Source organism: Lolium rigidum, chromosome 5 (assembly GCF_022539505.1).
Source record: "Lolium rigidum isolate FL_2022 chromosome 5, APGP_CSIRO_Lrig_0.1, whole genome shotgun sequence".
NCBI lineage: Eukaryota > Viridiplantae > Streptophyta > Magnoliopsida > Poales > Poaceae > Lolium > Lolium rigidum.
In genome coordinates, this window is record NC_061512.1 from 157,774,590 (window position 1) to 157,789,457 (window position 14,868).

General features: G+C 42.5%; 1 protein-coding gene across 1 annotated transcript; it reads right to left on the reverse strand.

The window, feature by feature from the left end:
• Nucleotides 1-9,825: 9,825 nt before the first annotated feature.
• Nucleotides 9,826-11,082, reverse strand: LOC124652027. Its single transcript, XM_047191052.1, has one exon. It carries the CDS (start codon nucleotides 11,080-11,082, stop codon nucleotides 9,826-9,828), a length of 1,257 nt encoding a protein of 418 aa, XP_047047008.1.
• Nucleotides 11,083-14,868: the final 3,786 nt, after the last annotated feature.

Here is a 14,868-nt window from a genome sequence, read left to right on the forward strand (position 1 = left end):
CAAACTCAACAATATAGCTATCACATGCAGCATACTTTTCATGATTTCCAAACACATAATTTTTATCAAGTTCAAGAATAGTGGAATTAAAACTTTCAAACTTACTTTTATTAATAATATAACAAGGTAGGTGATCAATCTCAATAGATATAGGACTCATAGAATAAGTCAAGAATTCTCCAATCCCATTTTCATTAGTAGTACAATTAATATTATCAAGTATCATAGGACCATCATCTAGAACTTTATCATAGACATTTGCCAAACAAAATTCTTTAGTACCATGCATTTCGACATCAGGCACAAACAAAGCATTATCATAAGATTTATCAAAGTAGCATGGATTATCATAAATAACGGTAGCATAATTATTTTCACAAGTTTTACTCATAGGCAATACTTCAAGAGAATCCACAGGAACATAACATTCAACCTCTTCCGGTAAGCATGGAGGACAATCAAATAGTGTAAGAGATAAAGAGTTACTCTCATTAGAAGGTTGACGTGGGTAGCTAATCCATTCTTCCTTCTTTTGTTCGTCGCTCTCCTCTTCTTTTTCATCCAATGAGCTTTCAGGTTCATCAATTTCTTCTTCCATCGGTTCCTGCAAATTGTGAGTGCATTCTTGTGCATTAATGTGTCTCTCTTTATAATCAAGGATATAAGGATTCCTACCGTAGCATTCTATGCAAGAATTAAGGATAGTAGAGACATAATCTTTAAGGTCCTTACAAACAACACAAGTTTCATAATTCTCAACCATGAAGGATTCTATCTCGGAGGCTCCCATAAATAAGACAAATTGTTCTACCTCTTCGAACCCATAATGAATATAGCAATTCCGATTATATTTCTTAATTAAAAATTCCTCACTAAAGCCACATTGAAATTTAAGATGTTTAGTATCCTGTTGAGAGCAACAGTTTATATCATGGCATTTAAGCAAGATTTTAGCAATTGTATTCAATTTTTCTATCGTAGCACTCATTATTTTACCAGTTCTTGATTCTCTATAACAATTATAACATTCTATAAGCTCCAAGTAGGTTGTTGGTTCTCCCATAACAGCAGTTTTTAATTTTTTGGTTTTTCAAATTTTTATGGATTTTTGGGTATATGAGGAAAATAAAACAAGACAAAAAGTAACTAGGCAAAAGTAAACTAAGCAAAATAATACTAGACAGAAATAAACTAAGCACAAATAAACTAGACAAAACTAAACTAAGCAAAACAAAACAAAATAAAACAGAGAGAGATGTAGAGTGTACTCCCCAGGTGAACTTATGAGTAGAGCTATGCCTCCCGGCAACGGCGCCGGAAAATAGTCTTGATGACCCACAAGTATAGGGGATCGCAACAGTCTTCGAGGGAAGTAAAACCCAAATTTATTGATTCGACACAAGGGGAGGTAAAGAATACTTATAAGCCTTAACAAGCTGAGTTGTCAATTCAGCTGCACCTGGAAAAGCACTAGCAACGAGGGTGATGTGAAAGTAGCGAGTGGTATGAGAGCAATAGTAACAATAACACGCAGTGCAGTAATAGTAATATGAGAGCAATGGCACCAGAAAACAGTTGACATGTAGAACGAGTATATGATGATGAAAGATGAACCGGGGTTCCCAGCTATCTACACTAGTGGCAACTCTCCAATAACAAGTGTTGGGTGAACAAATTACAGTCGGGCAATTGATAGGATTGAAATAGCATTAAGACAGAATATCAAGATCATTAATCATGTAGGCATGTTTTCCAATAATAGTCGTACGTGCTCGCAATGAGAAACTTGCACAACATCTTTTGTCCTACCAGCCGGTGGCAGCCGGGCCTCAAGGGAAACTACTTGGATATTAAGGTACTCCTTTTAATAGAGCACCGGAGCAAAGCATTAACACTCCGTGAAAACATGTGTCCCTCACATCACCGCCATCCCCTCCGGTTGTCCCGATTTCGTCACTTCGGGGCCTTTGGTTCCGGACGAGTGACATGTGCATACAATTTGTAGATACAATCTAAGCAATAATATAAAGCTCAAATCTAAGATCATGCCACTCGGGCCCTAGTGACAAGCATTAAGCATAACAAGATTGCAGCAACAATAACTTCATAAACTTTGTAGATAGACAATCATAATGTAACAATCCACCGGATCCCGACAAACACAACACCGATTACATCAGATGAATCTCAATCATGTAAGGCAGCTCATGAGATCATTGTATTGAAGTACATGGGGGAGAGAATACCAACTAGCTACAGCTAGAACCCGTAGTCCATGGGGGAACTACTCACGGAGCATGATGGAGGCGATGGCGTTGATGGAGATGGCTTCGGGGGCACTTCCCCGTCCCGGCAGGGTGCCGGGACGAGACTTCTGTCCCCGAATTGGAGTTTCGCGATGGCGGCGGCGCCCCGGAGTCTTTCTCGGAGTTTCGTCAAGTGGTACGGTGTTTTTAGGTCGAAAGGGATTTTATAGGCGAAGAGGCGGCGCAGGGGGGCACCTGGGGGCTCCACACCACAGGCCGGCGCGGGCCCAGGCCAGGCCGCGCCGCCCTATGGTGTGGTGGCCCTCTGTCCCCTCTCCAACTCTTCTTCGGTGTTCTGGACGCTTCCGGGAAAAATAGGAGGGTTTGGTCTTCGTTTCGTCGAATTCCGAGAATATTGCCCGAACAGCCTTTCTGGAACCAAAAACAGCAGAAAACAGGAACCGGCACCGTGGCATCTTGTTAATAGGTTAGTTCCGGAAAACGCATAAAAACATTATAAAGTGCAAGCAAAACATGTAAGTATTGTCATAAAACGAGCATGGAACGACAGAAATTATGGATACGTCGGGGACGTATCACAGTGCAGCTTTGACATGGACGTGACATGCAGCCTTGGTCGGGGTAGCCGCACGAGGGGTCCGCACGAGGTGACATCGTGGTCGATGTTGTCGTCGGGATCGCCGGTGTCGAGGTAGATGAAATTGAAGCCGCGAACGCAGGGAAGCGCCATGGAGTTGTGGGCCCACGTGCGATCTTATCATCGAAGCCGTCATATGCGAGACACCACGTCGGATTTGCCAAGTTCGGGGACACCTCTGGGATGAAGACACGCGGAGGTGTTGCCGACACCGAGCATGTGTAGAACAAGACTAATACAATTTCCGCACCATGTTGGAGGGACTAGTAGAGGATGCTTCCACGATGGTTGCGAGGCGCAAAGCGACGTAGAGAGAGGTGGTTGTGCAGTCTGCGGTTGCCGGAGAATACAAGAAGGTGTTGTCGAAGACGAGGCAGTGACGGTGGCGAAGAAGTTATAGTGGACGATGACGAAGGTGTAATCAGCGGAACCCAGGATAGCTTAGAGTGGCCATGTAGGTTGCCTATAGAAGCGTGACAGGCTGACAGCGATACTCGAAGTAGGCCAAAACTCAGCGGTCTGAGGTGGCTAGTTGTGACGAGGGAGGTGGCATCGTGATAACCTAGGACGTCGATGCGCGGGGACATCGAAGATGATCGCGCGTAGCGACGCTACAACCCGAGGGGACGATGTAGTTGCAAGGCGTGACTTAGTGCCGCGGCTGGAGGCCACCAACGCATACACACCTAGGAAGGCGCATTGGTAGCCAGTAGTGAGGACCAAGGGCAGCGGTGTTGCATCCCAAAGGGCCGACGCAGCAGCAATCCAATAGCTCGATCAGTGGTAGGCGCACATGCTCGTTGACAAGGCGAAAACGATCTCGGATGTTTGGGTGCATTGTTGGGGAATGCGTTGCCAGGTGGCATGTTGTCGAGCAGCACATTGCCGTGTTGGCGTCGAGTTCGGAGTAGAGCCGCGTGAGGATGGCGGGGCAGTGGGCGGCACAATCTAGTCAATGGTCGGCGAATCAAAAAATAAAAAACAGAACGACCGGGAGAGAAAAGATCCCAATTTAAATCAAGAAGAAGACTCAAGAGAGAGACCAACCCTTTAGAGGATGAGACATAGCTACTGGTTGCGCGGCCACCGGCAGATATCATGGAGATCGACCTCCCATGCACAGTGCAGCGCGGAAGCGTGTTTATAGGCTAGGTCTAGGATCTTGCGGGTGATAACAAGGAGTATGATGTTTCGTAATGCGTTGAAGTTGTACTAACGCTCTCAGGTAAGTATATATAGGTAACAAAACTTGGAGGCAAAGAAAACTCTCCTAGAGGTAAAATCTTGGTGAGATGAATTACAAATCCTATACAATTTCCCTGGCAGCCTAACGGGCAGTTCAACAAATATTCAAAAAATTGCAACCATTGATGACTGATGAGGAAACTTTAATACTTTTCAGATGAGAGTCTGCATAACATGTCAAAAAGTCGCAAGAAAGACTCCTTGTTCAACTCTATCTCTGCAAACGCAGAGCTTTGTTTCCGCGCCTGTGTGCAGTCCTGCAGCGGGGAGACAAGAAACGCTTGGTTTTGACCAGAGTACGCAAGCAAAGTACACTTACACGAAACAGGAAACTGGCTTCCTGGCTACGCCAGTGCGTGTACAAAGATGAGACACAAATAAATCTTCACATGCACCGCCTATATCTTGATCAAAGAATGCAGCTAGCCAGCTATGCATGAATACATCAGCATCACAGCGAAGTACTTTCAAAACTCAACCTCATGTTTCAAATGCTACTGCGATATTTTATTCTGATTGCCTATTTCCTGCTTCACTCCAAGCGGTTCGAATCTTCAGACTGTTTGTTACTGCTTTGACATTCGTTTAGATAAAAGCATTAGTAGCTATCTGCAGAAGACAAGGCTTTCAAGCTTCATACTTCACAACATGGTAAATGCGTGTTTATACAGGGGTGGCCCTAGCCAGATTCAATCAGGTGAGCCATTGGTGCATACAGAATTACAGATTCAAGCTACCATCACACGACACACAAGCATGAGATTTGAATGCATCATCAAAATACGATAAATGTTACTCGCAACAAGCATCAGCACATTTTATTGTTTATCGCTGTATTTAGATCATCACATACTACAAAGGATGCTTAAATATCACTGCGTTTGCTTAACAGTCTGGTGCATTGTCTCATAGAGAATAAGGTACTCGGAGCTTTCCCTATTTGCTGACTAAAGCCATGAAGGGCAGATCGCAGTAGCACTGCGGCGACAGAAGTTAAATGATGTGTAAGCCGACTTCGAACAAAAGATGAACCGATACCTTGCCTCAGTATGTAGTCTGAAGTCATCACCCTGAATCATAGGAATGACAAAATCAACAGCTAGTGATTCAAACTTCTCGAATTTTGTGAACAAATGAGAACAGTAATTGGTCAAGAACTTTGCAGGCAGAACATACAATTAAGGGAATGGAAGGGGACAATTATTGTCGCAGTACAGACCTTAGAGAGTTAGAGTGATCATAAATACCTTCAGCCAAAATGCCACCACTAGTCAATGGAAGAAAAGAAAAGAACATGAAAGTAAATTTAAGATGAAAGTGGCCCATGGTTAGTTTCAGTTATTTTAGCAAATCTGTTTCGAGTTTGATTTCATAACACATAACAACATTTGTCCATTCATTCTAGTAGTTAAACCATGACAAGTGGAAATGTTTGTTTTCTTCAAACAAATTAAGATGCATGCTTCACATAGATTTTACATGTTATATCTGTCAGCCAACGTTCTCGTGGGAAACTAACAAAATTGCAAGCATATTTACTGTCCACAAAAGCCGGGGCTAATTTATGCAACAACCATAAAACATGCTGGATCACATACAAGTGTTACTATTAGGCAGAATTGCACATCTCATGCAAATGAACCTCATGTCCTATAACATACTAATATGCTATTACCCTTCCAAAAAAATACTAATATGCTATTAAATAAATGGCAAGACCCTGATACCACAAATACAATTTGCAATGATGCAAGTCATTGGAGCATTTTTACCAAAATATAGTATCCGGAAGCACACTAGCTAACATATGTCCAGTTGCAAACTTTCAGCAAAACATACCAGATCCAGTAAATTCCTAGAAATTTATAGATACCATTTACCTTCAACATAAAACAAGAACTAGGGGAATGTGAACTAAAACATATACAATGAAAAAGAGGTAAACAATTCAACATTATGTCAGTGCGAACTTTATTTATGTGTCCTAAATAAACTTTGCTACCGAAGTCACTTGAAAGGACCATAATTCAAGGGATATAATGCCCACCATGATGTCCTCAAACTTCATCGGTTGATCTATGGAGTGCTTTCAAATTAATGTGCACATCAATTGGTTGTTATGATGCTATAATTGGCAAGCATCCCAGGTCAGGATAGGATGATCGGAGCATGTAATTAGCTCTTCTACGATCAAGATAATTTGCTATCTCCAACAAACCAGAAGCGAGAAAGAACATGTATGATAAAAACTACCAAAACAAACTTCTACTTTCAAATAATAACTTCACTCTTGCCGCTTTGTGCAAAATCATATCGGAAGAAATCCTTACTGAGATATTACAGGGCACTTAAGCAGTAATGAGATGGAAGAACACAAAAACAATCATATAAAACAAAAATTGCAAGATCACATTTGTATCCTTGTCAACTGTAAAGATAAGGGAATGAAAAGGGGACATTAATAGGTCGCACTACAGATCATAGAGTGAATAAGGACCTTCACCCAACTTACCACAAAAGAAAAGGCCAGTAAATATAAGATGAGGTGGCTCATGGTTAATCAGTTGTTTTAACAACAAATCTGTTCCGAGTCACACTACATAGCCCGTAGCAATGTGTTCCCTTCAATCTGGTAGTTAAACCATGACAAGTGAAAATATATGTTTTCTTCAAACAAATTAAGATGCATGCCTCACATAGATTTTACATATTATATCAATGACTGATAATCAATCTGCCCACAGTTCCCATGGCAAATGAACAAAAAGCGCAAGCATATGCGTTGTTCACAAAAGCTAGGGCTAATATAGTCACGTTGCAACCATAAAACATGCTGATCACACACATGCAAACGAACCTCATATTTTCAATAAAAAAACGCTTTATTACTTAAAGGTATGCAAATGAACCTCATGTCCCTGCATACTAAATTACTAATAGTATGCTATTACAGGCAAGACACTGATAGCAAGCATAAAAGTTGCAACCATACAAGTAATTGGAGCATTTGCTCTGAGATATACTATTTGGAAGCACACAAGCTAAGATACGTCCAGTTGCAAACTTACGACAAAACATAGTAGATCAGGATAGTTCAAGTGATATAGTGCCATGATATATAGCACCAAACTTTGTCAGTTCATCTGCTTCCAAGTTTTTTTTTTTTTGACGATGAGCTTCCAACACGCCACAACTAAAACGTCAGCAAAAGAAAACAAAACAAAACAAAAGAACATGAAATTAAATTTATGATGAAGGTGGCCCATGGTTATTTTCAGTTATTTTAGCAAATCTGTTCTGAGTTAGATTTCGTAACACATAACAGTATTTGTCCATTCGTTCTAGTAGTTAAACCATGACAAGTGCAAAGATTTGTTTTCTTCAAACAAATTAAGATGCATGCTTCACATAGATTTTACATGCTATATCTGCTTGCCAACATTCTCGTGGGAAATTAACAAAATTGCAAGCATATTTATTGTTCAAAAAAGCCGGGACTAATATTCATGCAACAACCATAAACTACTATTATGCAGAACTGCACATATCATGCAAATGAACCTCATGTCCCAACATACTAATATGCTAGTATTACATAAAATTGAAGACCATGATACCAAAAATAAAATTTGCCATGATGCAAGTCACTGGAGATTTTTTGCCGAAATATAGAACCCCGAAGAACACTAGCTAACATATGTCCAGTTGCAAAATTTCAGAAAAACATAGAAGGTCTAGTGAATTCCTAAAAAAATTATAGATAACATTTACCTTCAACATAAACAAAGAACTAAGGGAATGTACACTAAAACATACTACAATAAAAAAGAGGTAAACAATTGAACATTATGTCATTGCCAACTTTACTTCCCATGTCCTAAATAAACTTTGCTACCGAAGTCACTTGAAAGGACCATAATTCAAGGGATATAATGCCCACCATGATGTCCTCAAACTTCATCGGTTGATCCATGGAGTGCTTTCAAATTAATGTACACATCAATTGGTTGTTATGACACTATAATTGGCAAGCATCCTAGGTCAGGATAGGATGATCGGAGCATGTAATTAGCTCTTCTACGATCAAGATAATTTGCTATCTCCAACCAACCATAAATGATAAAGAATATGATAAGAACTACGAAAACAAACTTCTACTTTCGAATAATTACTTCACTCTTCGTCGCTTTGTGCAAAATCATATCGGAAGAAATCCTTACTGAGATATTGCAGGGCACTTAAGCAGTAATGAGATCGAGGAACACAAAAATAATCATATAAAACAAGAATCGCAAAATCACATTGGTATCCTTGTCAACTGTAAAGATAAGGTAATGAAAAGGGGACATTAATTGGTCACACTACAGATCTTTGAGTGAATAAGGATCTTCATCCAACTTACCACAAAAGAGAAGTCAAGGAAAAGAAGAGCATGGAAATAAATATAAGATGAGGTGGCTCATGGTTAATCAGTTGTTTTAACAACAAATCTACTATGAGTCACACTACATAATAGCAATATGTGTTCCCTTCACTCTAGTGTTGAACCATGAGAAGTGAAAATATTTGTTTTGTTCAAACAAATTAAGATGCATGCCTTACATAGATTTTACATATTATATCAATCTGCCCAGAGTTCCCATGGCAAATGAACAAAAAACGCAAGCATACACGTTGTCCACAAAAGCTAGGGCTAATATTCATGCTGATCACACACATGCAAATGAACCTCATTTTTTCAATAAAAAGCGCTTTAATTAAAAGGTATGCAAATGAACCTCATGTCCCTGCATACTAATAGTATGCTATTATAGTCAAGATACTGATAGCAAGCATAAAATTTGCAACCATGCAAGTAATTGGAGCATTTTTTCTGATATATACTATTTAGAAGCACACAAGGTAAGATATGTCCAGTTGCAAACTTTCGACAAAACATAGTAGATCAGGATAGTTCAAGTGATATAGTGCCATGATAGCATCAACCTTCATTGGTTCATCCATGAAGTGCTCCCAAGTTAACGTACACATCAATTGGTAATTATGATTCTATAATTGGCAAGCATCACAGTGTGAAATACCACAGATCAGGATAGGAAAAAAAAATTGAGGAAGCAAAAGTCTCTGCTGATTTTTTTAATATATATTTTGTTTTATAATGTAAAGAGCTAAGGAAAAAATATGCACAAATTATTTGAAAGTAGTAATCCATGAATAAAAGGTGGAGTATCTCTTGTGGATGGCCAGCTACTCGTTCAATTTAACCTTGCATCTGATCAAACTTGCTCTGATCAAAGAGGTGGTCATTTTTCTGAAACTGATGCTCTGGTCATCAGGATGGGATGATGTGAGCATGTGATTAGCTCTTCTACTATCAACATAATTTTCTTCTCTAACAACCAGCTGAAGTGAGAAAGAATATGATAAGATCGAACTATTAAAACAAATGTCTATTTTGGAATAATAACCTTTCACTCCTTGCTGCTTTGTGCAAAATCATATCGGGATAAATCTTTGGAACATTACAGATCTTATTAAAACTAATAATGGCTAAGCTTGTGATTCCGATCCTATTAGCCTAGTAAAGCTATAGCACTTGCACACATGGAACAGAACAAAAAAAATGGCATAAAAAGGAAAGGAAGAACTTACAGATTACTGAAAGTCGTCAAGGCATTACGCTTGAGCAAGGAAGGCAGGCGGCCATGCGAGGAAGTAGGCGCAGATGGGGTCCCCGTACTCCTTGCCACTTCTCGTGGCCAGGCGCTCCAGCTTGCCGGTCTCCGGATCGAAGGAGTAGCGGCCGTATCCCAGCATCTGGATGAACAGCTTCGTTTTGTTCCCCGCGTCGATGTCGGTGAGATAGATGCTCTTTACCCTGCTTTCCATGTCCCTGGGCAGGCCCGGCACGGTGTCGTACACCTTGCGAAGATTCATCTCCCTCTCCAGAACCCAGCCGTTGTCGCTGCTCCTGGTCTCCCCACGCACCCATAGCTGCATCATCTGATCCTCCACGGTGGCAATGCACAGCCGCCCGTCAGGCGTCTCCCCGATGCGGAACTTGCAGCCATCCGGCAGGCTATCCGGCGCCAGCAGGTAGGTGAACTGCAGCGTGGCGGGGTGGAGCGCGATGACGCGGCGGGAGTTGCAGATGTGCCAGTACATCTTGCCGGCAGCGTGCACGCAGCGGCGCTCGAACCAGTAGGGGTCGAAATCGACCACGACCTGGTTGTCCCGCGGGAGCGCGCGCCAGCGGCACTTGTCGTTGTCGAAGGACGCGACCCAGACGCGCGGGTGGCCGCCGTCGATGGCGAAGCAGACGGCCTCGAAGCAGAGCTTGCTCGAAGTCGGGTGCGCGCGGGAGAGAAGCGCGGAGCCGACGTAGTACCTGGAGCTGCGCCATCGGTGGTCGTCGGGCACCGTGTCCCGCGGCGGCGGCGGGAGGAGAGCGCGGCGGTGGGTGGCCGGGTCGAGGACGAGGAGGCGGGGGTGGCTGACCTTGGGGACCGATGCGGCCGGCTGGAGGAGGAGGAGGCCTTGGTGGCAGTCAAATAGCTTGTAGCGGGAGACGTCCGGGGCGAAGTCGAGGGAGAGGCGCGGCGAGGAGGCGTGGAGGGGAGCGAATACGGGCTCGTAGTAGGCTAGCTTGTTGCCGGTTTTGGCGGGGTGGAAGAAGTAGCCCAGGAGGGGAGGGGCGCTGGGCAGGCAGCGTGCGGCGGCGCGGCGCCAGCGGTGGCAGGTGAGGGCCGCGCGGAGGAGGTCGGCGAGGGAGAGGCGGCGGAGGATGTTGGGGAGGACATCGAGGGTGAGGACATCGATCGCTGCCTCCTCCGACGGTGGGGGCGGAACAGAGTTGGAGGAAAGTGGAGTTTCGGTTTGGGGCTTGGGCTTGGGCTTGCTTCCGCCTCTCTTCTTCCCCGTCTTCCGCGTCATCGGTGGGCGGCGGCGGCGGCGGTGGTGGAGGAGGGTTCTGGAAGACGGTGGAGGAGGGTTGTGGAACACGCCTTGGCACCCCGCGTCGCGTGGACTGCCTTGTGAAAAGGGTGACGACGGGAGGAAATGATAGGACCGCCCACCCGGGGCTCCCCGCTCCATGCAGAATTGCAGATCGATTTCAATTAGCTGGTTATAGATATGAAAATGTTCGAAATAAATACTTCATGACCGATCATCGTGAAGCTGTAAACTTTTTCCTAAAAGACGATATGCTTATTTACGTACTGCACAACTAGGAAAAGTGTCATTGTGTCAAGGATTATGTAGTTTACTCTAGACACGAATTTTTCCTATATTTCATAATTCTAATTTGGATGTATCCGAACACATTTTGTACATTGATGCATCCAAATCAGCGACAAGCAATATGGAATCGAGGGAGTACTGTTTTACAAGAAGATGCAAATAGCCATCCTTCTATCCATTGTGATCTGATTGATTTTTCTGTTAGCAGGTTATTATAAAATATGTCGCGGTTTGAAGATTTTTTTGTTAGCAGGTTATTATAAAATATCACCTTGCATGAAAGTAGGTTTATCGGAGCCCGGATCGGTATAAGCATATGATCCTACTAGGTTACAACTAAGGCTTGTGCTTCCATAGATGCCTAAATCTCAAAACAGTGTAACGATCAAATAACGACAATCGCTTCCACCCTAATAAGGAACTTAAATATAGAATCCACATCATTAAGCTAGTTGCCAAATATATTCGTAATGATGCGTGGTGGGTATAAGGTAGAACCTATCTGGATGGCTGACCATATAGATCTATCAAATTGACACTAGGAAAATAAGTGTTTTATGGTCTCGTTGTGATGACAGAAGATACACTTTTTACTTCCCTGTCAATTACGTTTTGCAAGATTATCTTTGGTGAGAATCACCACTCGACTAAGATACCACGCAAACACCTTACTTTTCATATTATTATAGATAGGAATACCAGGTTGGATTAGTGCATTGTACAAAGAAGCCACAGAGAAGAGAACACTCTCAGTTAGATAAAATATGGATTAAAGAAGGCCACTCATAAAAACACCCTTTCATTTTGAGGGTTAGCTCAAGGAAAGACCACTTAACCTTGTCATAGGGCTTTTCCAAGTCAATCTTTAAAATCACCCAAATTAACCTTTTTTCGGTGTAGATTGCGCACCGTCCCATGAAGGGTAACCACCCCATCAAGGATGTTACGCACTTGCATAAATGCAGTCTTTGACGAACGAACCACATGGTCAACCACCGAGTTTAGCCTTATCGTGGTGACTTTAGTGAAGATTTTAAAGCTAACATTAAGAATGCAGTTAGGTCGATATTGTTGAATCCTCTATGCTTCATTAACCTTAGGCAATAAAATTATCTCACCAAAATTTAGGTGAAATAGTTCTAATTGTCCAGTACGAAGAAACTAAACAGAACTAGAAGGTAAGACTTGATAACATCCCAAAAATACTATTAAAACTCACCCGGAAAACCTTCGGGACCAGGTGTCTCCCATCGTGTCACTAATCTACATGCGGCTATCCGCGGGTCTACATCCAATTTGTGCGTGCGATGAGGTGGGTTCAACATAACCTACGAGTAGGATTCTATTAAAAAGAATCATAATATTACCTTTATTTCCTTAATGTTAAATATTTTGGTACCGGAGATCATTTTGTCAAAACAACTATATTAAGGGGATGTACATCATTCTTTATTTTTATGAAACACGGTGCAATCATAGATGCTCACATATATACATATACTCACCTCTATAAACACACGCACAACTTCGAGAGATAAAATATAAGAAATTGATTCAATGAGTATTGAGATTGATGAAGTCAGCACACACGCCTTGCTATACCTCCCACCGAATGTTCCTCCTTTATAAAACACCAAGTATCAAACATGAGATTTGAACTCGTGTGAGCTGGGGATGTGACTACTCTTTTAACCATCCAACTACGGATTTATTTCCTGCAGTAGGTCATTCAATAATAGTGCACACTAAATTGGAAAAGAACGATCATAGGTGGAATGGCGGATGTATTATTTTGTAAGGTCATAAATTAACAAATAGCATCCTCTAGAAAGGTGGTTAATTTTCTAGCAATTCTAGCAGTACCCTGAAATACAAAGAACCCTCAAAATCTTTATTTGAAATACTCCGTCCGTCACGAATTAGGTGTCGAAAGTGTAGTTTAAATATTACATTTTGACCCTTCCTATTTTTAAATCGATTCCATCGCATCCCCGATCGAAGACTCACGGTGGCAGACTCCTGCGCTCGGCGCTAGGAGCTTTCGCCAGTGGACTCCGACGCTCCTTGCAGCCTCACACCATCAGGCTTCTGGCGCTCGCGGTCGCAGCTTCCCGATGGCATACTTGATACGTCTCAAACGTATCTATAATTTTAGATGCTCCATGCTTGTTTTACACCAATTCATATATGTTTTGCTCATACTTCGTTGCACTTTTATATATTTTCCGGCACTAACCTATTAACAAGATGCCACAGTGCCTGTTTCTTTTTTTCAGCTGTTTTGTATTTCAGAAAAGTTGTACAGAAAATATTCTCGAAATTGGACGAAACAAAAGCCGAAGTTAATATTTTTCCGTAATGAAGACAGAGTCCAGAGGGGAGTCGATGGGGGGCAGAAGGGCGGCCACGCCAGCCCTAGGCGCGGCCTAGCCCTGGCCCACGCCTAGGGGTGGTGTGGGCCACCCTGGACTCCACCGACATCGCCCCTCCGCCTATTTATTCACGATCTCGGAAAAACCCTGAATACCCGAGCCTCCATCCATGGAAAGTTCCGTCGCGGCCGCCATTGCAGAACCCATCTCAGGAGAGTTTTGAAGCTCTTCTCGGCACCTTGTCGTAGGGGGAAATCATCGCCGGAGGCATCTACATCGCCATGCCCGCCTCCGAAGTGATGCCTGAGTAGTTCATCCCTAGACTATGAGTCCATAGCAGTAGCTAGATGGTTGTCTTATCCAATTTGTGTCTCATGTTTAGATCTTGTGAGCTGCCCTATATGATCAAGATCATCCTTATGTAATGCTACATGTTGTGTTTGCTGGGATCCGATAAATATTGAATACTATGTTGAGATCGATTATATATTCTTATCATATGTTATTTGTGATCTTGCATGCTCTCTGTTGCTAGTAGATACTCTGGCCAAGTAGATGCTTGTGACTCCAAGAGGGGATATTTATGCTCGATAGTAGGTCTATGCCTCTAGTTTTTACGGGAGAGTGACAATAACTTCTAAGATTGTAGATGTGTTGTTGCTACTAGGGAGAAAACAATAATGTTTTATCCGAGTGTAATTCTATTGTTTACTTTACACACATTATTTAATGCGATAATCTGTTGCTTCCAACTTAATACTGGAAGGGGTTCGGACGATTACCGGAAGGTGGATTATTAGTCACAGACGCAGTTGGATTACGTTTAATTCTTTGTGTTCAGTAAAACCGGTGAGATTGACAACCTCACTGTAAGTTGAGGCAAAATATTTTGGTTGTGTTGTGTGCAGGTTCCACGTTGTTGCTAATGCCGGTAGTGCGCCCTGCCAATAGTCAGTCAGCAACACCTTCAGAAGTCACGCATTTCTCCTACTGGTCGACTAAACCTTGGTTTCTTACTGAGGGAAAACTTGCTGCTATGCTCATCATACCTTCCTCTTGGAGTTCCCCAACAGTGTGAAGTCTGCGTTACGACAAGCACACGCCA